At 43.4% G+C, this 24,057-nt stretch overlaps 1 protein-coding gene across 2 annotated transcripts; it reads left to right on the plus strand.

Annotated features, from left to right (window-relative positions):
* Positions 1-1,150: 1,150 nt before the first annotated feature.
* Positions 1,151-21,897, plus strand: RNF141 (ring finger protein 141). 2 transcript variants are annotated; one of them, XM_007521159.3, is made up of 7 exons: positions 1,151-1,169; positions 1,220-1,291; positions 8,013-8,204; positions 10,286-10,394; positions 12,533-12,711; positions 14,084-14,191; positions 18,182-21,897. In XM_007521159.3, the coding sequence occupies exons 3-7, from the start codon at positions 8,062-8,064 to the stop codon at positions 18,330-18,332; spliced, it is 690 nt and encodes a 229-aa protein (XP_007521221.1). In that variant the 5' UTR covers positions 1,151-1,169; positions 1,220-1,291; positions 8,013-8,061; the 3' UTR covers positions 18,333-21,897. The 2 variants fall into 2 exon arrangements, with proteins under 2 accessions (XP_007521221.1, XP_060033162.1); XM_060177179.1 differs by lacking the exons at positions 1,151-1,169; positions 1,220-1,291 and adding an exon at positions 7,640-7,674.
* Positions 21,898-24,057: the final 2,160 nt, after the last annotated feature.

The raw sequence follows: 24,057 nt of genomic DNA on the forward strand, positions 1-24,057 counted from the left end.
TTAAAAATGTTGTTTATTTATTCCCTTTTGTTGCCCTTGTTTTATTGTTGTAGTGATTATTGTTGTTGTTGTTGATGTCGTCGTTGTTGGATAGGACACAGAGAAATGGAGAGAGGAGGGGAAGACAGAGAGGGGGAGAGAAAGACAGACACCTGCAGACCTGCTTCACCACCTGTGAAGCGACTCCCCTGCAGGTGGGGAGCCGGGGGCTCGAACCGGGATCCTCACGCCGGTCCCTGCGCTTTGCGCCACCTGCGCTTAACCCGCTGCGCCACCGCCCGGCTCCCAATCAGTAAAATATTTTTTGTTTGTTTCTAAGAAGAAGGAAAGAGGACCAGGGCGGTCTGGGCCGGGCCGGGCCGGGCCGGGGGCGGATACCCACTAGGCCTCCCGGCCCGGGACGCGGTGCCCGCAGGGCGCTGCTGGGCGGTCTCGTCGGCCGGCCGCGTCCCCGGCCCCGCGGGCCTGTCCCCAACAGTGGCCACGGCGGCGCCGCCCCGGGGTCGCCCAAGAAGGCCGGCCGCCTGCAGCCCACCCTCTCCGGCGGCTCCGCTCTCCGGCCGCTCCTCGCGGGACTGGGAACCCGCGCCTGGGGGGCCGGCGCCGTCTCCAGGCAACGCGCTGCGGCGGCGCTGCCACGTCACTGAGATGCGACGGGGTCACTGGGCTGCGACGGGGGTCATTGGGGTGCGGCGAGGTCATTGGGGTGCGACGGGGTCACGGGGCTGCGACGGGGTCACTGGGCTGCGACGGGGTCACTGGGCTGCGACGGGGCCACTGGGGTGCGGCGGGGTCACGGGGGTGCGACGGGGTCACGGGGCTGCGACGGGGTCACGGGGCTGCGACGGGGTCACGGGGCTGCGACGGGGCCACTGGGGTGCGGCGGGGTCACTGGGGTGCGATGGCGTCACCGACGTGCGATGGCGTCACTGGGGTGCGATGGCGTCACTGGGGTGCGACGGCGTCACCGACGTGCGACGGCGTCACTGGGGTGCGATGGCGTCACTGACGTGCGACGGCGTCCCTGGGGTGCGATGGCGTCACTGACGTGCGATGGCGTCACCGACGTGCGATGGCGTCACCGACGTGCGACGGCGTCCCTGGGGTGCGACGGCGTCACCGACGTGCGACGGCGTCCCTGGGGTGCGATGGCGTCACTGACGTGCGACGGCGTCCCTGGGGTGCGATGGCGTCACTGACGTGCGGCGGGCCGCGCCCTGGGCCGCCGCCGCGGGCCGGATCGGGGCTGACGGGATGCGCGGCTAGCGGGAACGCGCCGCCCTGAAGCCGGGTGAGCGCCGCAGTGCCCGTCGCGTCGGCTCCCTCGCCGGCGGCTCCCACACGCGTCAGGCTGGAACGAGAGCCGCGCGGCCGGGGTCGGGGCTGGCCGCCATGGGGCTGCGGGCGGGCGGGCGGGCGGGCGGACGACGGGTGTCCGGAGCGGGCGAGCCGCCACCCCCGGGGCCGTTTACCTGGCCGGCCGCGCTCTGCTGCTTCTGTTTGTTTTTATTGTTGTTGTTGCTATTATTATTGTTGTTACTGATGTCGTCGTTGTTGGCTAGGACAGAGAGACACGGAGAGAGGAGGGGCAGACAGAGAGGGGGAGAGACAGACAGACACCTGCAGACCTGCCGCACCGCCTGGGAAGCGACCCCCCTGCAGGTGGGGAGCCGGGGGCTGGAACCGGGGTCCTTGAGCATCGTCCCCTGTGCGCCGCCGTCTCCCCGCCCCGCTCCTGTGAACGAACTCCAGTCTGTGTGTGTGTGTGTGTGTCGGGCAGACAGACAGACAGACGGACACCCGCCGCCCCGCCCCTCCGCCTGCACAGCCGACCCGCTGCGGGTGGGGCCCGGGGCTCGAACCTGTTCCCGGCCCGCTGCGCCTTCTTCTCAGGCAGAGGCGCCGCCCCGCGGCCCGGCTGCGAGGCCCGGCTGGGACGGCGGAGCAGAAGCGCTTCCTGGACGGGGCTCTGCCGTGAGCAGCTGGGATGCGCGTCTCCCCGACGGGCCCCCGGCCCTCTGACTAAATCGGAAGCACAAACACCCGCTCAGGGATCCGGGTTCGAGCCCCCGGCTCCCCGCCTGCAGGGGCGTCGCTTCCCAGGCGGTGCAGCAGGTCTGCAGGTGTCTGTCTGTCTCTCCCCCTATCTCTCTGTCTTCCCCTCCTCTCTCCATGTCTCTCTGTCCTAGCCAACAACGAATTGCATCAACAAGGGCAATAATAATAACCACAACGAAGCTACAACAAGGGCAACAAAAGGGAATAAATAAATATTTTTAAGAAAGAAAGATGGATGGAGGGAGTCCGGGCAGCAAGTTATGTGCAGGTGGCGCAAAGCGCAAGGACCGGCGTAAGGCTCCCGGTTCGAGCCCCCGGCTCCCCACCTGCAGGGGAGTCGCTTCACGGGCGGTGAAGCAGGTCTGCAGGTGTCTGTCTTTCTCTCCCCCTCTCTGTCTTCCCCTCCTCTCTCCATTTCTCTCTGTCCTATCCAACAACGACAGCAACGTCAACAATGGCAATAATAACGGCAACGAGGCTGCAACAACTAGGGCAACAAAAAGGGGGAAAGAGTGGCCTCCAGGAGCGGTGGGTTCATGGTGCGGGCACCGAGCCCAGCAATCACCCTGGAGGAGGGGATAAATAAATAAAAAGTAAGTCAAATAAAGAAGGCAGAACTCGGCGGAGTGGAGCGGCGGCAGCACCGCTCCCCCGGGCAGCCTCACGACCGACCGCACTGGCCCGGCCGCCCCGCCCCGCCCCGCGCCGCCGCCCCGGGGAAGCTCTTCCTGCTGGGACGCGGTCTGTGCGGAGGAGCGGCGGCGGCGGCGGCCACCAGCGGGAAGGGAAGGTGTGTCGAGCCCCCTCCTTTCCTGCCACGCTTCTGCGCTGCCACTTGTGACGTCTCCTCCCAGAATGGTATTTACCGAGTATGTTGTCGGCCGGTGTCAGTGAGCATTTCGCTCCCCGTGTGTGACGGATGGTCTGCGCCTCATCTCTTACTTCAGCGCCTCGCTTCAGGGGGAAAGAAAGGTCCAGGATAGGTTTTTGGGTTTTTTGTGTTTTTTTTTTTTTTGTTTTGCAGTTGTGCAGTTTCATTTTGATATATGTTAAAATTTTTACCAGTGATTTAGTAATGACCGACAAGATTGTAAGAGGGCAGGTGTGACTCCGCACAGCGGTCACCAGCAGCTCTGTGTCGGCTCCCCTCCACTGGACACTCCTCTGTTCCTTCCCCTTCTCTGGGAGGACGGACCAGAAGCCTCTCTGGGTGCAGAAGGTGGTGGGTCTGGCCTCTGTGCCTCGTAAACACACCGGTGATAGGAGAAACCTGCACGCTATCGTTTTTTAAATTAAGATAGGAGACTGTATTAATAATAATTTTAGAAAATGGCAGGGAGATAGCATAGTGGTTACACAGAGACTCATGCCTGAGTCTCCAAGGTCTCAAGGGTAGTCCTCCAAACCACTGTATGCCAGAATGCATCAGTGCTCTGGTAAAAAGAAAAAAGCATTAATAAAGACAAATGATACTTCCTTGGAACTTTCTGATAATCCTGATCATAGAGACGGTTTTTGCGGGAGGCCGGCCAGGAATATAACCCGGGGTAGCACGCCTGCGAGTGCTGTGCTGTAGCTGAACTGGCTCCCCCACCCCTGAAATCCTGCTGTTAATCTCCAGGTCGTTAATCTCGTTGCCGCCTGTCCTTTTACCAGTCAAGAACTTTGAGCAGCGACCAAGCACTAGGCAGCCCACTCTAGAACGTGGGCCAGGTGGTGGTGCGTTTGGTTAAGCACTCACACTACCGCTCTGTAACGGCCCTCTGGCCTGTGTCTCACTGCACACTTCTTCCATCACAGTCAGTCTCTTGTTTCGCAGAGCTGTGCCATCCACTTGTAGGCCTGGAGTCTGCGTGAGCAATGAGTAATAAACAGCGCCTGAGAGATGGGGTTTCAGTGCTTCACTTCTTTCTTTGTCTCCAGGGTCATCACTGGGGCTCGGTGCCTGCATTACAAGTCCACTGCTCCTGGAGGCCATTTTTCCCATTTTTGTTGCCTTTGTTGTTATTGTTATTGCTGTTGTTGTTGGAAAGGACAGAAAATGGAGAGAGGAGGGGAAGACAGAGAGGGGGAAGAGAGAGACAGACACCTGCAGACCTGCTTCACCACCTGTGAAGTGACTCCCCTGCAGGTGGGGAGCCGGGGGCTCGAACCGGGATCCTTGTGCCGGTCCGAGCCACCTGCGCTTAACCCACTGTGCTACTGCCCACCCCACCCCCCAGTATTCTATGAACAGATTATAGTTTAAATTTTCATGGGGGTTTTGTTTTGTTTGCCAGTTACCCGTGGTGTGCTTTTTTAAATTTAATTTTTAGAAAGAATATTTGAACTACAATGATGCATTTGATAGAAAAAGTATATTACCACCCACTGGGGAATGTGGCATTTCTGGAATCCTTGATATTCTTATGACTTCAAATTAACAGTTGTTCTCTCTATAGGAAACGTTTTTTGAAAGCACTTTATCATCATGGTAGAAGGCACTAAATTATAGGTGGCACAATAGGTCTGATAGCTGAGCTGCTGGTCCTTTCAGAAAATTTTACCAGAGATTTGGGTGGTGGTGGCGTTTGAATTTTATGCCAGTGATTTACAGGTTATGTTCCTGTACAGTACTACTGTGATGTAGAGGGAAGTGTTTCAGTAATGTCAAATAATATTTCTTAGTTTCTATAACCACTAATTGGATGATGAGTTCTCACCATTTTATGTTTTCTTCCAGATATTTTTAACCTCAGCTTCTTACCAAGTTAGTAATAGTAGACAATCAAGAAGTTAACAGCTTAAAAGAATACTAAGTGAATATTTAAAAGAAACTAGTACTGTCAACCACATTTAAACATTTACTGCAGGCTTGGCAGCCATAGGAGACGGCGCAGCTGCTGTCCTCACGAAGCTCACGAGTGGGCGACCAAGTGAACTAATGGGCCTTCTGGGCACTGACAGCAGAGTGTGCCCGGAAGAGGGAGGGACGCTGCAGATACTTGCTGCGGGGTCTGGAGGTTAATCAGCCTCGACACACTGTCCTGTCAACAGGCAGCTTTGCTTGTGGCTTGATGAGTCGTATTTTTATGCTGACGACAGAAATTAGTTATCAGCTTATGATATTCAAAGTAAATGGCTAATTCTGGGCCCCTCCCACTTAGTCAGCTTGAAACCCACAGTAGCAGACTTCCTTCTGATCCTCTAGATAGGCTTCCTTTTTAATCCGAGGAGTGACTAATCAGGCTTCCCTGATAGCAAGTACAATTACAGAATAACAAAGTAACATGTTGCCTCCAATCATAAACCTTTTTTCAAAGGTAAGGCACCAGACCCCAACAGTGCAGAAACAGAGGCCATATTGTAATTCAGTAAATAAGCAACTAAGATTTCTTTTTAAACATGTTGGTAAGCATACGGCTGAATTGTCTCATATTTTAGATTAATGTTAATGTGTTTTAAATTTTAATTTTTTTCTTTGTTAAGTTGCCAGTCTACAAGAACATAACCTATTTCATTTTTATTTGATTTCTACAGAAGAGGTGTTAGGAATTCAGATTTCACCTAGAGAGTAGAGTGTTAGGTTTGAGGTCATCTGTCCCACTTCTAACACAAGCCAGAATCTCTCCGTGCTTGAGACTGGCGCCTGAAGGTTAGGTGACAGCACTGAACCCCTAGCTTGTGGGGGGGCCTCATGCCGTCTCCAGACTGGAAGAATTAAGCCGAGTTGCCTGCTACCCTGCTCGCATCCACAGCTTGCTCGGTAGTATAGGAACCTCTCCCTTTTATTCCCCGGGTAGTAATTGAAATCCAGAACCTGTTTAGAGCCAAAACACAGCACATGACACTTGTTGAATTTAATTTTTATATACTTATAAGGCATGGTGGGTCCATAACAGTGGCCTACAAATGTTGACTCCTAATAATGTTTTCACATACTTGGGTTAGAACGAGAAAAATAAGGAGTGAGTGTGTGTGTGTGTGTGTGTAGCATATGTCAGTGTGAAGTTACTGCCTTCTTGATAAAAACTTGTAGCTTAACATATCCTTCTAATTTTTGGCTTATAAATTGTTTTGATTGTGTTTGTTCTGTGTTCACTTTAATAGCTGTATCACCACTTGGCCCCGGTGGTGGTGGTGGTGGTGGTGGTGGTGGTGGTGGTGGTGGTGTGTGGGGGTGTTTGTTTTATCAGAACATTCAACTCTGGCTGGTGTTGAGGGCTGAATGTACAACCTGGAGCCTCAGGCATGAAAGTCTGTTTTGTAGACCACTGTGTTGTTTCTTGACCCTATTTTGTTTTGTTTGTTTTACAGAGTTTTCTTTTTAAATAAGGTAGAAACATTTTGGACATAAAAATGTATGTTTCAAGACTTTTATGTTAAACCTTACTTAAAAATAGAATTAATGTGCAACCCCATGGTGCTCTGAGATTTTACTATCCTGTGAAATGCAGAAACTAGTGTTGAATACCCTAGAGACAGCCTCTAAGCTAAAATTTGTGTTTCTTTTTGGATACTATGCTATGAATCCAATAGGCTAAATTTGAAATGTGTGATTTTGCTTTCTGAGTATTGGCTTGGATCGTCTTTAACAACTTTCTTTCCCTTTATGATATTTATCTTTGCCAAGTGGGCTCAGATTCAAAATGATAATTGCTGAGTGTTTCTTCTTTAGTGAAATACTTTTCCTATATTTAAAGGTAACTTAAAACCTCAGATAAGTTCATTAAATTTTAATATGAAAAGCAAACTTCACATATTTATCATTATTGAGAACTCTGTAAATTATTTTTGAGTTGTATCTTAAAATTATACCTCTATATTTATTAAATGATGACAGGTGTTCATGCAAAAACTCTTCCTATAAGAATGAATTTTATTCCTTTTTGTTCTTATCTCACCTAATTTTTATGCTATAAGTATGAACTTGTTTGAGATAAAATGGCAGTTGGGCCTTGTGGTTCACGTGGTGCAGGGTACCTGTTAACACTTTCAAGGACTCGGCTTCAGATACACACCAGCAGGGAGGAAGCATCACAGGTGGTAGTGACAGGTGTCTCTCTTCTCTGTCTCTCAACCTTTACCAAAAAGAAAGGAAGGAAGGGAGGAAGAAAGAAAAGAAAAGAAAAGAAAAGAAAAGAAAAGAAAAGAAATGGCTGCTGGGAACAGTGGGGACATGAAGGCACTAAACACTGGCCATAACCCTGGTGGCAAAAAAATCAATCAATCAGTAAAAATACACTAATAAAAATGTAGTCAGATTAACGATTACAAAAATCAGGTGGAAAAGAAGAGAAACATCTGGCTACCCTTAAATCCCATCTCCCTTCCTCATGTTTTTAGTGATTTAGTAACAGTTCACACAGTTATAAGACTGAAGGGGAATATTTTCACGCCACACCCGTAACTTCTTTTCGTCTGCTGATGCGGTGCTTTACACCTTGGACATGCGCCACACCACGGTTCTCAGACCAACTTTTTCATTCCGTTTATTTTAGGAAGCTAGAGGAGAGAAAGATGAAGAGGCACCACCCCGCCACTGGAGGAACTTCCCTCGGTGCAGCAGTGCTCCCACAAGGGGCTGCTGCCCAAGCTTAGGGCCTTCTGCGCGGCGAGGCCCGGGCTCCACCAGGTGTACATCTCCGGCCAGACTTTCCCCTAAACTCAGTTAGCTGTGTGCTTTTCTCACGCCAACCTCACTGTTGTCTCAGCCAGCCTCTTTCTTCATATGAAAAGCTTTTATTTTGGAATTTAAATGGCTGGATTCCTGAGTATATGTAGTGTTTAGAAGATCTTCTCACATAGCGGAAGTGACCTAACCTTACTTGTTTTCACTGTTAGCAATGAGAAGTGCTGCAGGTGAAGAGTTTCTTACTAGTTGTAGAGTTCCATAATGCCAGAATTCATCTTTTTTAGTCACTTTACACTCATGTAAGCAAACTTAAACTTTTATATATATATATATTTGACAGAAACTATGTGAAGCAACACTTTCTGGACTTGAGAAGACATCTTTTCATCATGGGACAGCAAATTTCGGATCAGACACAGTTGGTTATTAACAAGTTACCAGAAAAAGTAGCAAAACACGTCACGCTGGTTAAAGAGAGTGGCTCCTTAACTTACGAAGAATTTCTTGGGAGAGTAGCTGAACTTAATGATGTGTAAGCCTTATTCCTTTTTTCATGTTATCCACCACGACCATTTGTGCTGTGTTTTGTCGTAACTGTGTAAAAGCTAGCCAGAAGTGTTGATCGGTTGGTAAATCTTAGCAAATATTTGAGTGACAACTGTAAGACTTTCGTTGTCGCTATTTGAAAATGGTTTGGTGTATTGCAACAGGCTCTGGGGAAGGGTTGTAAGGTGGGGGGCTTTGGGGACCTGGTGCATAATGGTGGGGAAGGAACTCAGTTGGGGATGAGAGTGATTGGCAGATGCCTATCATGGAGAGATGAGAGGTTGGATCTGTGTGCCAATAGCTGTGCTGTAAATAATTAACCTCTGAATAAAACGATGAAAAAATTGAATTTTGATCACAGGAATATAAAATGACTTGTTTGAAAGCATGAAAGAGCTACATAACAGGAGAGAATACACCAATTAGCCACTCCAGAGAAAAATTCTTAGGGCTCAAAGGACGCTCGGGTTTCTCCTTTTCCTCCCCCTCCTCCCCTCACAGCAGTTTACTATCCAAGTGAGTCATCTCACCACCCTTCAGGTCTCTGTGCATCAGCCAGTCAGCTGGCAAATCAACCAATCTGTCTTTGTTGGCTGAGCATATAGACATGCATGTGTATGGTTTGGCAGCACTGAGAAATAAGGTTTCATTTATACATGCTCCTTAACCGACATCTCTAAATCTTTGCTTTTAAGTAAATATGTTTCCAAGGTGAAAATGAAATAGAAAATTCTGTCTTCATTTAGAATTTAGCCTCTATTCCTAATTCATTCTTTATTGCATCTGTGTTTATACTGATGTATATAGAAGCTATTTATTATTTTTTAAATTTCTTTATTGGGGAATTAATGTTTTATATTCAACAGTAAATACGATAGTTTGTACATGCATAACATTTCCCAGTTTCTCATATAACAATACAACCCTCACTAGGTCCTCTGTCATCCTTCTTGGACCTGTATTCTCCCCACCCACCCACCCCAGAGTCTTTTACTTTGGTGCGATACGCCAATTCCATTTCAGGTTCTGCTTGTGTTTTCTGATCTTGTTGTTCAACTTCGGCCTGAGAGTGAGATCATTCCATATTCATCCTTCTGTTTCTGACTTATTTCACTTAACATGAATTTTTCAAGGTCCATCCAAGATCGGTGAAGTCACCATTTTTGATAGCTGAGTAGTATTCCATTGTGTGTGTGTGTGTGTGTGTGTGTGTGTGTGTGTGTATACACACCTTGCTCAGCCACTCATCTAGAACCTATTTTAAATACACAGTGTTATTTGTCTTTGACTGCTATCCTTTGCTTTTCAAACACTACTCCTTTTTTTGTATTTTTTATTTCTGTTAGCGACAAGTAAGCAGCGGTTATCGCTATTAAAATGTCTTCTAAAAGTCCCCACACTGACATCTCTTTGGTTTATTGTTGTTGTTGTTACTGTTACTCTTATCATTGTTTTGTCATCACTAGAGTCTCACTGCCTCCAGCCAACTTTTTTTTTTTTTTCAGAGAGAGGGAAACATCCAGCACTGGGACTTCTCCAGTGCGATGGGGGCTGGGTTCAAGCCTGGGTTGTGTGCATGACCAAGTAGGCATATTATTCAGGTGAGCTATCTTGTGGCTCTATTTGAAATGTTTATTGGTCGTTAATAGAGTTTTTGTTTCAGGGGTGCGACATCACACCTCTTCATGACGTATGTTATTGCCGAGGCACCAAGATCTGTTAGACCCGTCTACCCTGCAGCCCACTTTCCTCTTGTCCTCGAGTGGCATTAGTTATGTGGTCAGAGCTGAAGAACTCGTTCTCACTTGACTTTGTTCCCTTGCTTTATGTCTTTATAGTCCACGCGCAAATGAGAACATCCTGCATTTTAAGTCCTGAAAGTTTTTTCCCCCATTACTCTATTCAAAGCATTCTTAAGCCTTGTGTTTTTTTTTAATCTGATTATTACAATTACCATTATTATATACTTTTATGCTTTCTTAAAAATTCCTTCTGTTTTGTTGAAATTCTTGAGTGGCTTCATTTTATGACTTTATAAAATTAACATAAGAGTTTATATCTTTTCAGAACTGCTAAAGTAGCTTCTGGCCAAGAAAAACATCTTCTGTTTGAGGTACAACCTGGGTCTGATTCTTCTGCCTTTTGGAAAGTGGCTGTACGGGTGGTCTGCACCAAGGTAAGAGTGAGAGAGGTTTAGCTCAGAGCTTGGCTATTTGGTGCTTAGAACTCTACTCAGCAGTGCAGTAAGACATAGTGGGGAGTATGTACACGAGCTTTGAAATGGTCATTGCCCTCCGGCTTAACTGCTCGAATCTCACTGGCTACATAGCTGCCATATTACAGATTCTTCATATCAGGGAAGACGGTAGTAAGCTCTCGTTCTTATCTTTGATCTCTCTTTTTGTGTTTCAGCTGACTATAGAATCTTAAGATGTTTAATTCTAAGAAGACTTAAAGTTATCTTCAGAGATTATTTTTAAGAACATTAGTTTTTATTCGTTTAAATAGTCACAAAACCCCAGTATTTATTTCTCATTTATCAAGAAATCTTGATCTAGATTAACTTTTGGACTGATTCATTGAAAGACACAGCATATCCTTCTTATAATCTCATTGGCCAATGTTAGCTCACCTCCCCTTATCCCACCAGCACTGAAAGAGAGTGCAATTATCTGAGCTTGGGTAACCAGAATTGACTCCCGTTTCATTTCAAGTTGTGAAAGATGTTAAAGTAAAATCAAGGCTCTGTTTGTTGTTACAAAGATTGAATTGGCATCTGGGAGATCGACCAATAGTTTCTGCCACATCATTTGTTTCTGTTTGTTTAAACCTGACACCCCGCTGAAGGTCTATCTCAAATGTCACTCCACTTAATAAGTCTTCCCTCATAGAAATTCTCTTTTGGGGGTCGGGCAGTAGCGCAGCGGGTTAAGTGCACATGGTGCGAAGCGCAAGGACTGGCATAAGGATCCCAGTTCGAGCCCCCGGCTCCTCACCTGCAGGGGTTCGCTTCACAAGTGGTGAAGCAGGCCTGCAGGTGTCTATCTTTCTCTCCCCTCTCTGTCTTCCCTCCTCTCTCAATTTCTTCCTGTCCTATCCAACAACAACGACAACAATAATAACAACAATGATAAACAACAAGGGCAACAAAAGGGGGGAAAATAGCCTCCAGGAGCAGTGGATGTGTGGTGCAGGCACTGAGTCCCAGCAATAACCCTGGAGGCAAAAAAAGAAAAAAGATTCTCTTTTTCTGTCTGCCTTAGAGTCCTTGGGCAGAGCCAGTACACCAGCTCAGCAATTTTCAGCTCTAGAAATTCTTTTTTCTAAATGCTAGTAGCACTTTATACTTCTCAGTTGAATTCTGTTTTAAGAATAGAATTTATTTAGGTTCTTGCCCCTCTATTAGATGGTAAGCTCCTGAAAGCAGGAACTCCGTTAGATTCATCTTTGTATCTTACAGTCTATGGTGCCTTGTACCTGATATTCATTAAAGAATTCCTCTCAGTTAGAGGCAGGAAATAGCTCAGCCAGTAGGGTACGATTAGGAGAAGCTGTGGTGTTTCTTCCTCTCTTTCTGTTTCTGTCCACATTAAAAAACGAAAAAAAAAAAAAATGAAAAACTCAGCCCACAAATGATGGAATTGCACTTGCTTGAGGTTCCAGCAACACACACACACCCTTCTTTCATTGAAATGCTTGGGACAGATTGACACTTTCCTTGTTTATTGACCCAGGATAGCACCTAATTATATCCTCTTTTTATTTCATGAACCTCCACTTCCCACCTGCAGAGAGTGTGTGTGTGTGTGTGTGTGTGTGTGTGTGTTTGCTTCACAAGCATTGAAGCAGATTTTCAGGTATCTATCCTCTCCTCCTCTATTTCCCTCTCCTTTCTTAATTTCTCTCTTTCCTATCTAGTGAAAATTAGAATGAAAGAATTACAATTAGTAGTAGTAATAATAATAAAACATTGGGGGGAAGAAATTTAAATGAAAATAATTGTCAGTACAGATTCCTTTAGTTCATTTCATAAGTCTGAGAGTCTCTTAACCTCAGTAACTGAGCAACACCATGCCTGACTGACGCTACAGGGTTATTTCTGACTATCAGAGGAAATAGATTTGTGTAAGTACTCTGAAACTTCGAAATCCACAGATAAGAAGACATGACATTAGTCCTTCACTGTTCTTATGAGGCAGTTCGAAATCCTTACAAGTATCTGCTTCCTCGGGTGTTTGACTGTTTATATTACCCTCTTGGTGGGGAGAAATATCCAGAGAAATGATTGAATTTTAAACCTCCTTTTATTTTTAGATCAACAAAAGCAGTGGCATTGTGGAAGTATCCCGAATCATGAATCTGTACCAGTTTCTCCAGCTGTATAGAGATATCACGAGTCAGGCAGCAGGAGTTCTGAAGGCACAGAGCTCTGAAGGTGCTGGTGAAGATCCTTCGTCCGTGACATCTTGTCAGGCTAGTGTTTGGATGGGAAGGTATGTACTGCATAGCTGTTACATTTCTTCCATCTCCCAACAGACAAGCTACTGCGATTCAGTCATTTTTGTTAGGTCTATTTGTGACATCTTAAATAGCATGAGTTTTGTTCTTGGTTGATGTTATAGTCATGCTTCATTTTTACTTTATTATTCTGTGTTTCAAGGCATTGTTAGAAAGCTTCTACCGGGGCCCTGTGGCGGAGCAACTCTTTTGAGTGCAAATATTAGCATGTGCGAGGACGTGGGTTCAAGTTCCAAGCTCCCACCTACCATGGGAAAGCTTCACGCATGGTGAAACAGTGCTGCAAATTTTTCTCTTCCTCTACACCCCCCCAATTTCGTCTGTTATTATCCAAAATAAATAAATAGCTGCATGCCAAAGTAAAAAAAGAAAAAGAAAACTTAAAGTGACATCAGATAAGGTTGATATCAACCCAGGGTCCGTGAATCCACTTCCCAAACCTGCATTTAATAACAAAGGGGATGGTTAATGTCCCTCTGAGTGTTTTAGTTTTTTGTTGTTTTTTTTTTTGCCTCCAGGGTTATCACTGGGGCTCGGTGCCTGCACTATGAATCCACTGCTCCTGGAGGCCATTTTCCCCCTTTTGTTGCCCTTGTTTTATCATTATTGTGGTAATTATTATTGTTGTTGTTGTTGTTGTTGCTGTCATTGGATAGGAAAGAGAGAAATGGAGAGAGGAGGGTGAGAGAAAGACAGACACCTACAGACCTGCTTCATCGCTTGTGAAGCGACTCCCCTGCAGGTGGGGAGCCGGGGGCTCGAACCGGGATCCTCATGCTCGGTCCTTGCACTTCATGCCATGTGAGCTTAACCCACTGTGCTACCGCACCACTCCCGAGTGTTTTAGTTCTTAAGTTCTTATTTTTGTCTCCAGAGCTTTGTCCCCGCACAATTCCAATAGACTTTTTTTTTTTTTTTTACTTTCAATCTTTCTTTTTTCTTTCTTTCTTTTTTTTTTTTTTTTTTTACTTTCAAGAGCCAGAGGGAGGAAATAGACACCACAGCACTACTCCACTGCAGGGCTCCGTCACAGGGTGCTCCCAGGTAGTAAGCAGGGCTCCAGTCTGGTCCTTCCTTCCACAGGCCAGTATGTGCTTCTCTGGGTGAACTAGCTTCTGGCCCTCCAAGTCTATGCTTTATCTAGCCTTTCTTTATGAAAGTTATCCCTCAGTACTTCTTCCCTAAAATATTTGTTGGCATTCCTAAAAGATAAGAATAGTTTTGCCTGTGTCATTTACACTCGAGAGTACCTAGATATTTCGATAATACGTTTTAAGGTAGTGGGGGAGAAATATAAAGCATAATGATGGCAGAGAGCACCATCCGTTCTTGTGACTCATTCTGCAGGGTGAAGCAGCTGACTGACGAGGAGGAGTGCTGCATCTGCATGGACGGCCGGGCCGACCTTATCCTGCCTTGCGCCCACAGCTTTTGTCAGAAATGCATCGATAAGTGGTAAGCTATCTCTGCCTTCATGCGGCAGGCAAAGGTCAACAGGGGACATTGTGTACTAACACTTTATTTTTAAAAAAATTAAGAGATTCTGCTCTCTAATATCTTGCATTTTGTTATGTGCTACCTACTAGTTAACATAATGTCATAGCAAAAGTTTAAAAGCCTGGGCATGTCTCTTAGTTGTGATTCTTTCACTAGAAGGAAACTCGTGTCTGCCGCGAGTCTAGAACCGGATGCTTCTCTTTTCCTTCTTCTCACTCATTCCCACATTCATCCTCTACAGACGGTTAGAGGGAGTCATGATAAGCCCTTGAACATTGAGCATGGAGAGAACTTTATAGAGACCAGGTAGTCAGGATCATTACTTTGTAAGAATCATCTAGGAGTATTTATTGTTGATTTACACTAGTTTAAAGTCTGATTTGATGTGTTTTGACTTATATGTGCACCCATAAAAATATCCAACAATTCAGCCAACAAGACATTCCATCACCCACAGGAGGCTGCTCGTAGTGTCACCTTTCCTCTTTTCCTCCCAGTCATAAAATGGCCGCTTAACTGCTTTTGTTCTCTACACCATATTGGGTTGTCAGCAAAGTCATGACAAATTTTTGCGAGAAAAACTGTTATGATTCCTTTGATAACTCAGTAATTTGGATTTTCTAGAATGTCCATGAACAGAATAACATAGTTTATACTTTTTTCTGGCTTCTTTCACTTAATATAATTTGAGATGTGGCCATGATGTAGCATGTATCAATAATTCCTTTTTATTGTTGCTTAGTATTCATCATATACTGTAATTCACTTTCCCATTCACCTAATGAACATGATTTTGTTTCCTTTTTTTTTACTATTACAAATGAAACTGCTGACAGTCATGGGAAAGCCTTTAATGGACATGTACTTTATTTGGGTGGGGTACATCCTTAGCAGTAGAATGACTAGGTCATCTGACAGGGAGGCCTATGGTTTTATTTGTAGAGTCTGCTCACTGTTATCCCGACCGCACTATTTTGCAGGCCTGCCCGCAGCGCACCAGAGTTTCAGTTGCTCTGTAGCTTTGCCAGGACTTGGTCCTTCAGATTGTAGCCATTCTGCAGCGTGCGATGCTGTCTCGTTGTCATAGTGATCATGGAAAATTAGTCCTTCAACTTGAGTTCTCTCTCTTTTTAAAATTGTTTTGGTTGTCTTAAGTCCTTTGTCTTTTAATGAGTTTTAGAATTAAGTTGTCAGTTTCTATGTGCCAGAAATCTGTAAGGACATAGACTGGGACTGATTGAAGTAAATAGACATGCTCAGAGAGGTTGACTTAACAGTATCCAGCCTTCTGTCTACAAATGCAGTTAATTTTTTTCATCTATTTCAGGTATAAATAACTTTCCACTTATCGATTTATTGTTTAATCTCATCAGTTTTGGTATTCTTCAGTTTTGCACATCTTTACCAGACTTATTTCCTAAGTATTTCATATTTTTCTATTTTAAATAGTATCTTGTTCTGCATTCTCTATTTATTGCTAGTATCCAGAGACATTTTTGTCTTTCAGCCTTATATCCTGCAACCTTATGAAATTGTTTGTCCTCGAAACATTTTTGTAGATTTCACAAAAGTGTTTAATGTCTTAACATCGTTTTCCAAAGATCTGTCTGATGTACAGCTCTGCACTGACAGTATTAGCACTTTCCCTTGAATACTTAGCAGTTGCTCAAATCACACATCGTTTCCTATGAGAAGCCTTCTGTCATCTTCCTCTTGGTCCCCTGGCAGTGAAGATCGCTGTCTCACCTCTGCGGTTGGTGTTTGGTCACGACGCTCGTTGGAGCAGCTGTCTTCATGCTTCCGGTTAGGCTTCCCTTGGTCCTAGGATTTGTGACTTTCTGTTGGTACCAGTGTTGAAATAATTTTAGCTATTATTTCTTCATTTTTTTCCTCTTCTCTCCCCTTTTCTTCTGAGACTCCAATTACACATACATCAAAATGTTTGACTGTGTCCCACAGGTCAGTTATGCTGTTTTCCATTTTCTATTTGTAAATCATTTTCTTGGTGTTCCATTTTGGATAGTTAATGCTGCTGTCTTTTCAAGTTCACTGATCATTTTTCTGGTATATTAACATACCCAGTGTTGTTATTTCTGCTTCAGATACTCATTTTTATGTCTAAAAGTTTAATTTGAAGGTATTTTTTTTAAAAAGTATTTATGTATCTCTACTTAGGATATTTGGTCTTTTAGTTGTTTTGGGTTTTTTTTTTTCCTAATAGGTTGAATACATTTATTTTAACTTGTAATCCTCTTGTCTACTAATCTAACATTTTGCAGTTCTGGGATGGGCTTGAGTGTTTTTCCTTTTGCCTTTTGGGCTTTATTTTCCTGCTGTTTGAATGTATGCTTCTTAATGCAGATATTGGTGCCTAGATATTTTCTTATTTCTATAGATGTTACTGAACTTTGTCCTAGAATATAATTTGATCTTTATTTTTATTTTATTGGATAGAGACAGAAATTGAGAGGGAAAGGGGAGATAGACACCCGCAGTCCTGCTTTGAAATTCCTGAAGCTTTCCCCGGCAGGTGAGAGCCGGGGGCTTGAACCTGGGTCCTTGCACGTGGTAATGTGTGCACTTAACCAGGTGCACCGCCACCTGACTGCTCCACTCTGATCATGCTATTTTTAGGGTCTTGCTTTTTTTTGTTTTTTCCAGAGCATTGTTTGTTTTAGAGCTGTTTATGCCACACTAATGAGGCAAGGCCAGCAGGGTCTCTATACTCAGTGGTCTGTGAATCATGAGGGTCTCAGTCTGCTTGCTGGAGCGGGCAGTATCCCAGACCATCCTGACTAGCCCCTCAAATCTGTTTTGGTGATTCCTAAGCCGCAGGTAATTTCTCTATATGCACACAACCGGTAATGACGCCTTCTTTAGGTCTCTGGAATTTTCCACCTGTAGAGCTTTCTCCTCTCGTATTGTGCTCTGCAAATGATAGCTCCGTTGGTCTCCAAGATTTTCCACTCTGTCTGTTAAACTCAAGGTGTTCTTGAGGCTCCCCCTGTGTTTCCTCTTGTTGCTCTGGATCCTGGAGACTCTCAAGGCACTAAGCTGGACAATCACAGAATCCATCTTCCCTGTCGGTGTCCCTCAGCACACTGAGAAATGTAACCAGGGATCACTGTCCGTCACCTGGTGCCCAGTACAGAAGGCCATTGTTTCTCACATCTTGTCCTGTTTATGTGGAAAGATGCATCTGCCCTTTCATCGGAAGCAGAAGTTGGCTGACCTGAAAGAGTCGTAACTTTTGGGTACTGAAAAGCACACCTTAGTATCTTGTAAACATCTCTAAGGAAGCCTGAATAATATATGCTGGCTCTCGGTTTCTTTCATATTTAGAATTTGGGAAAGATTCCTAAATTTTTGCACGAAAGCTAAAGAAAAGTTAATATAATCTAATTGCTTTGGTCTCAGTTGACTGAGAGATGAAAACAAACATTTTCTGTGTAAGACAAGTTTCAAGTTCAGTATATTTTTCTTAAAATTTCCAAAATAATGTTTAACAAGTAAAAAATTATTTAGGAAAACTTAAATGATTTTATACACATGTTCTACCCTGTCAGAAAAAAATTTTTGTGCATATAAGTTCATCTTTTATTTTTTTAAAACCTGAATGCTTTCATTCCATTGTAGCAGCAAAAGGTCAGGGCAAACCTATGGGAGTTCAGTGAAGCGAGTCACTGTTTATCCACTAAATGACTGCTAGTTAATATATGCATGATGGCCATAAGACATTGACAAGTTAAACACACATTTTTATCATTCTAGAAGAATATGGAAGAAACTAGTTAACAGCAACAACAAAAAAAGCTAGTAGCAGTGGCTGTACCTGGCGGAAAAAATAAAGATTAAATGCAAGGCGTTTTCTGTAGTTTTTAAAAATGATATTCATTACTTTTCAAACGAGAGAAACACTAGCTGTTCTTTCTTTGACTTCTGTAACAGGAGTGATCGACACAGGAATTGCCCTATTTGCCGCCTGCAGATGAGTGGGGCTAACGAGTCTTGGGTGGTATCAGATGTGCCCACTGAAGACGATATGGCCAGTTATATTCTGAACATGGCTGATGAGGCGGGCCAGCCCCATAGGCCGTGACCTGGGGGAAGGCGTCCTGCTGCTGCTGTGAGCTCCGATGGTCATGAGAAGAATGAAGGACTGCTGTGGGACACACAGCAGAGGACCAGTTTACCCTCCCCTCTTACTGTTTGCTATGCTGATAATTTATCGTATTTCTTTTGATAAACTTTTCCTGTCTTCCATTTACGGTAAGCTAAAATTTCCTACTGTTCTAGACTATATTTTCCTATTATTTATCCGTTCTAATCATATACGAACTAATTGCTCTTGAATCCTTGGCTGAAGTATGACGTAACAGCAGTGATTCCAGAGGCTTCTGAAAACACTATTTTTCAGAGCACGAGTATTTTTGAATCTTGTAGTTAGGTTTAAAATAAACCTTGAATGTGAGAAAATTGTAACTGATAAAATTTTTAAATGGCTTAAAATGTACAATACATCCAAGTGCGTGGTACTACTACTTAGTCTTTCTGCTGGAATCTGAGGAGTATGATGCCCCCTTGTGGTTGACCATTGCTCCTTTAATCATTTTTACTTGAACTGATCCAGTTATCTCATAACTTTAGCAGTGTGTTTTGGAACTACCTATTTCTTCCTTAAAGCATTTCTTCTCCTGTGCTGTCGAATTTGCCCAAGGACTATAAAGTCGGGCATAACTTCGGCTTTGAATTAGGGTCCTGCTGGGGCATCTTCTTCACTGTTCTGGAAGTCCTGTTCCAGAGCTGGGACAGAGCTGTCCCAGAGCCAAGTAGCTTTTGACTAGTGCTTATGTATTTCAGTGTCAGAAGGATCGCTTTCTCCGACACAGATTACAACGTGTGCATCTCCAGGTCCTGGTAAACCATTCTGCATTGCTTTATGGTGCTTCTATGGTCTTCAGGGAGTCTGCAGTGTCAGAGTCTTCCTATTTCTGAGACTAAGGGAAGGGAAGTAAGGCATGCACTCAGCCATATGTGCATGTATACAGAAAAGAGGGGCTAATTCTGCTTTCTTACTGTTTTGGAAATGTTCTTGAAAGAATGTAGTCATAATAGAATCATGATATCCAATAGCACTTCAACTATTTTTTTTTTTTTGGCTTATTAAGTAAACTTTTTATTTCCTGTTAAACATTACCATTTCAATAAAAAGTAGGGCCTGACACACCCTTGAAAAATGATGCTAACATAAAAAATCATGCAGCATTCCATGTAACTTATCTGAACTATCATTGCTAAAGTTACAAGCATTTTTCCCTAAGTACCAAAGTACACAATTAAGTTGCTTCTTATTTATTGATGACAAATTTTTGTATTCTAGAATTGTAATAGATATGCAAATGAAAGCTAACGCATTACCAGGGAAAATATCTGACCAAAGCTAGCTTGATTCTCCCTCAAAGGTACTGGTAACTAACTGGTTGACAGTTATGATGGGAGCAGCTCAGTACCAAGTGTCTGGGTATTTATGCAAGCAGAGTGCTGAGCGTTCTCAGCCTCCTGGCAGTGTGCTTGCTGATTTTCACCTGGAGAATGTCCCTTCTTCTGATGGGTACTTTCCACTAGAGACTAAGACTTTATTCTATGGTATACACATTTTATTTTAGCAGTAGACTCTTTTTTTTTTTCCCCAAGCAAAAGCTTAGACTTCCTACACACACACACACACACACACACACACACACCCTACCCTACCCTACCCTACCCTACTGTGTGTCACATTTTGTTAGTATCAGTTTCTTTACATAAACTTCATCTATCATAACTAAATATAAAAGCAGCCAGTGAAAGCATGCATTAATGCAATCATAATGTCAAGTATTTCACAATTTAGTTGCATAGTTGTGTGGTGGGAGTTGTTTGTAAGGTTTTTTGTTTGCTTGTTTAAGAAAAAATATAATTAAATTCAAATTTGCAGAACCTTTAACCTCCTCTATAAATTCTTAATAGTCCATTGAATATATTTGAAAATCTTAAGATAGGGAGTTGGGCGGTAGTGCATCAGGTTAAGTGCACATGGTGCAAAGCGCAAGGACTGGAGTAAGGATGCCGGTTCGAGCCCCCGGCTCCCCACCTGCAGGGGAGTCGCTTCACAGGCGGTGTAGCAGGTCTGCAGGTGTCTGTCTTTCTCTCCTCCTCTCTGTCTTCCCCTTCTCTCTCCATTTCTCTCTGTCCTATCCAACTACAACGACAACAATAATAACCATAACAACAGTAAAAAACAAGGGCAACAAAAGGGAAAATAAATATAAAATATATAAATTTATGAAAAGAAAAGAAAATCTTTAGACGACCCTTCTTAGATTTTTCCCAACTCTGAGATTTTAAATTGTAATTAAGAATGGCTACTACTTCTGAAATAAACAAAGTCACTTTATAGACTTTTGGATCTTTCCAGGTAATATCAGTGTTTTTGTTTTTTGTTTTTTTCCCAAATCATTTCCTTGGAGGAATAACGGTTTACAGGACAGCTGTCGATGCCCGAGTGCATGCACTTAGCTCCCTGTGCTGTGTCTGCACTCCGGCCCCACCAGCAGCCTGTCGCCGCCACTGCCCTGTGCCAGGTGCCCAAGGCCCTCTTGCCCCTCGCTCTTGCCCTACCAGCTCCCCTAGCCCAGTCCTTTGCTTGGCTGCAGTACACCTGACCCCGTCCAAATCTCACGCTGTGTTTCCCTTCTCTTAGCTTGCTCCTTAAATACCACCTGCCCACCACCCTGAGAGAGGCCATCCAGCACTGGTCCTCCTTGTAGTAATGCCAAGGATTTCATCCCCTAGACGCCTTTGTCCTTTAAGGGTGTGTTTAACAGCGACGGATTGTCCATACCTTTTACTTTCCGGTATGGCTTCCAAGACATTTACTGAACTACTGTGAAACAAAATGTCTTCATTACCCTCACCAGATAAATGAGCACAGATTTTTTTTTGCTTACTCCATTAAGCTGGGTGATAGTTCTTTTGATACGATTGTTAGGTAGATTCCACTGTCATAACTAAATATAAAGTTGTAAAGTTGTTTAACGGATAAAATGTATACTTTTGTGTATTCTGTACAGCCCTGTCTTTTCTTAAACATGAAATACTTCAGTACACTTAGAAAGATAGGAAATATGTGTGCCTTCTAGGATTCAAGGAATGGTGTCATGAACTCTAGGAATTTATTGTGTAAGTTATAACACTTTTCCCTATCCTAATTCAATAACAAAGGGTTTACTTGTATTATAATGCTCTAGGACTTCAGTTTGAAAAAGAAGATTTGACTATGTACTGAATTTAAATCTTGAGGATAATAATGTCTGTTTTATTCTTAGGACAAGCTGATATATTGTGCAATAAATAATCTCTAGTGAGCACATTTTACCTAATTGAGGAAATGTTTTCTTACCGTGTATCTCACCAGTCTTATGACTAAATGTTTATATTCCTTAGAGGACTGTTTCATTTTGTGTTCTTGGCAGGGTTGGGACATTTGTGTGCTGTATTTTAAGATTCATGTCGAATTGGACTCATTTTCTTATGCCTAATATGTATCTAAAATAATAAGGCTGATTGAAAATAATTGAATTTTAACATAAGAGGTTGGATTCATTAAAAGGTTGTTCAAAGAACTTGTACTTTTAACTCATTTTTTTTTTCTTTACTAAGGGATGTCTTATCTATCCAGGAATAAGAAATCTACTTGGAAACTAGTGAAACAAACTTTCATCTACACTTATGATAGGAAGCATAATGGTAATATAATACAATACAGTACAGCACAGGTGACACCAGATGCTCCTTTCTTTTTATGCCTTTTTACATATACTGTATCAGAGAGTAGTTTATATGTTTGCCTTGTAAAATCACTTCCCTGGAAATAAGTAAAAGGATATAACTAGAGAAGCATCCGACAGTCTTAGTGCTAAGAAAAGGAAAGCCATTTATAAGGAGTTACCATACACAATTAAATCTACTGATGTTTATCACCAAGGAAAAAAGATACATTTTGACATCAAAGATGTAAATAATTCACCTCTATGGGTGGGTGGGGAGAATGCAGATCCAAGAAGGATGACAGAGGACCTAGTGGGGGTTGTTATTGTTATATGGAAAATTGGGAAATGTGATGCATGTACAAACTATTGTAGTTACTGTTGAATGTAAAACATTAATTCCCTAATAAAGAAATTTTAAAAAATTCACCTCTTAAGATATAATTTGATAATCTTGATTAGTCTCATTCTCTAATAAATCATTAGCTTAAGAAGTTAAAGGCATAGGAATTGCCAAGGAACTACACTTGTCTAATTGATTTCTTTTATTATAGTTAGTTCAACTTACTCTTTTATTAACAGCTGTCATTCAGCCACAGAAATCTGAGGTCTATGGCCATTACCTTCAGTATCTAAAAATGCAGAAAAAGATGTGTGTGTGTGTGTGTGTGTGTGTGTGTTTAGCCATTTCAACATTCAGAAGCATAGACAGCTAGAGGAATATGCTTTCAACTCTGATTCAATTCAAAATACAAAGAAATGAGGACTTAGCATAGTCCTTGGTAATATCAGCCTGAAGGAGTGTTTCCATAAGACAAAGTATAGACGCTGATGATCTCAGCAGCACACTATGAATCAACATATCGTGGAGTAAGCCGTTAAGGACAAGTAAAGGGGTAGCAGGCCTCAAAAACTCTTATAGAAACTTGAGCCAGCAGTGCAGCAAGTTGTTCAGTGGTAGAGGGCTGGACTTGCAAACATGAGGTCCTGAGTTCGAAGTCTAATGCCAGAGTAATGGTCTGGTCTAGACGAGTCTCTCTCTTTAACTCTTATCTCTATTTCTTGGGTAGAGACAGACACCTGCAGCATTGCTTCACCACTAGTGAAGCTTTCCCCTTGCAGATGGAGAACCTGGCTTCTTATGCATTGTAACGTGTGCTTAACCAGGTGAGCCACCACCCAGCTCCGACTGACTGAATGACTGACTGTCTCTCTGTGTGTGTGTCTCTCTCTCTCTCCTCTTTCTATCTATCTTGTGAAATAATAGTTTCAAATTAAAAGAAATGCGGGCTTGTGTACAAATACCTGTGATTCCAACTACTGCAAACACAAAAAGTCATTTAGGTTCAGTGAGTCATGAAGTGCTATAGATAAAAGTACTGAGAAGTTTGCAAGATAGGGAAGTCCAATGAGTGTTGGCTGCATAGACTAAAGTAATATGCCGTGCGTGGTGGGGCCCGAGCCTCTGCGGCTTTGCTTGTGAACTGTAGCAGGCCAGAAGGTGGAGAAAGCTAACCAGGGTTGCCTGTTGGGTCTGATTAGCTTCAGTTTGATTTTTCTTCCCCCTAATGAGAATCATCCATGTTTGGGTCTTACTAAAACATTAGTAAGCTTTTCAAAATTCCTAGCCTTTTCTTAAAAGATTTCTTTAGTATGTAGTATGAATATGAAACAGCAGTAACAATAATTGGCCTACTATCAAAGTTACTGAGCCATAGTCTTAACATACTTTATTTAGTAATTAAAAAAAATGCTTATACAGATAAAAATGACAATGGAAACTGTACAATACTTGTTCTGTTAGGGCAACTACATACAAATGGGGCTTTTCAAAAATAAATGCCAAAAATAAGTGCTGAATCTTCATTCAATGTCATGATTAGCTGTAAAATAGCATATTGTATTTTCCTAGAAAAAGACTGAAAGTATCTAATTCCAGCAGTGTTGACCAGTGGAGGGGATAGGTATTATAAAGTCATGGGACATGGTAACCTAAAGTCAAGTTTTTTCACAGGC

Source organism: Erinaceus europaeus, chromosome 17, assembly GCF_950295315.1.
Source record: "Erinaceus europaeus chromosome 17, mEriEur2.1, whole genome shotgun sequence".
In the NCBI taxonomy this organism is placed as follows: domain Eukaryota; kingdom Metazoa; phylum Chordata; class Mammalia; order Eulipotyphla; family Erinaceidae; genus Erinaceus; species Erinaceus europaeus.

What these genes read in the sequence shown, in the direction of transcription:
- RNF141 (XM_007521159.3), top strand. Translation starts at nt 8,062, where the DNA reads ATGGGACAGCAAATTTCGGATCAGACACAGTTGGTTATTAACAAGTTA. An exon ending in GTAGCTGAACTTAATGATGT is followed by an intron (nt 8,205 to 10,285) that starts GTAAGCCTTATT and finishes ATATCTTTTCAG; the next exon opens with AACTGCTAAAGTAGCTTCTG. An exon ending in CAGAAATGCATCGATAAGTG is followed by an intron (nt 14,192 to 18,181) that starts GTAAGCTATCTC and finishes CTTCTGTAACAG; the next exon opens with GAGTGATCGACACAGGAATT.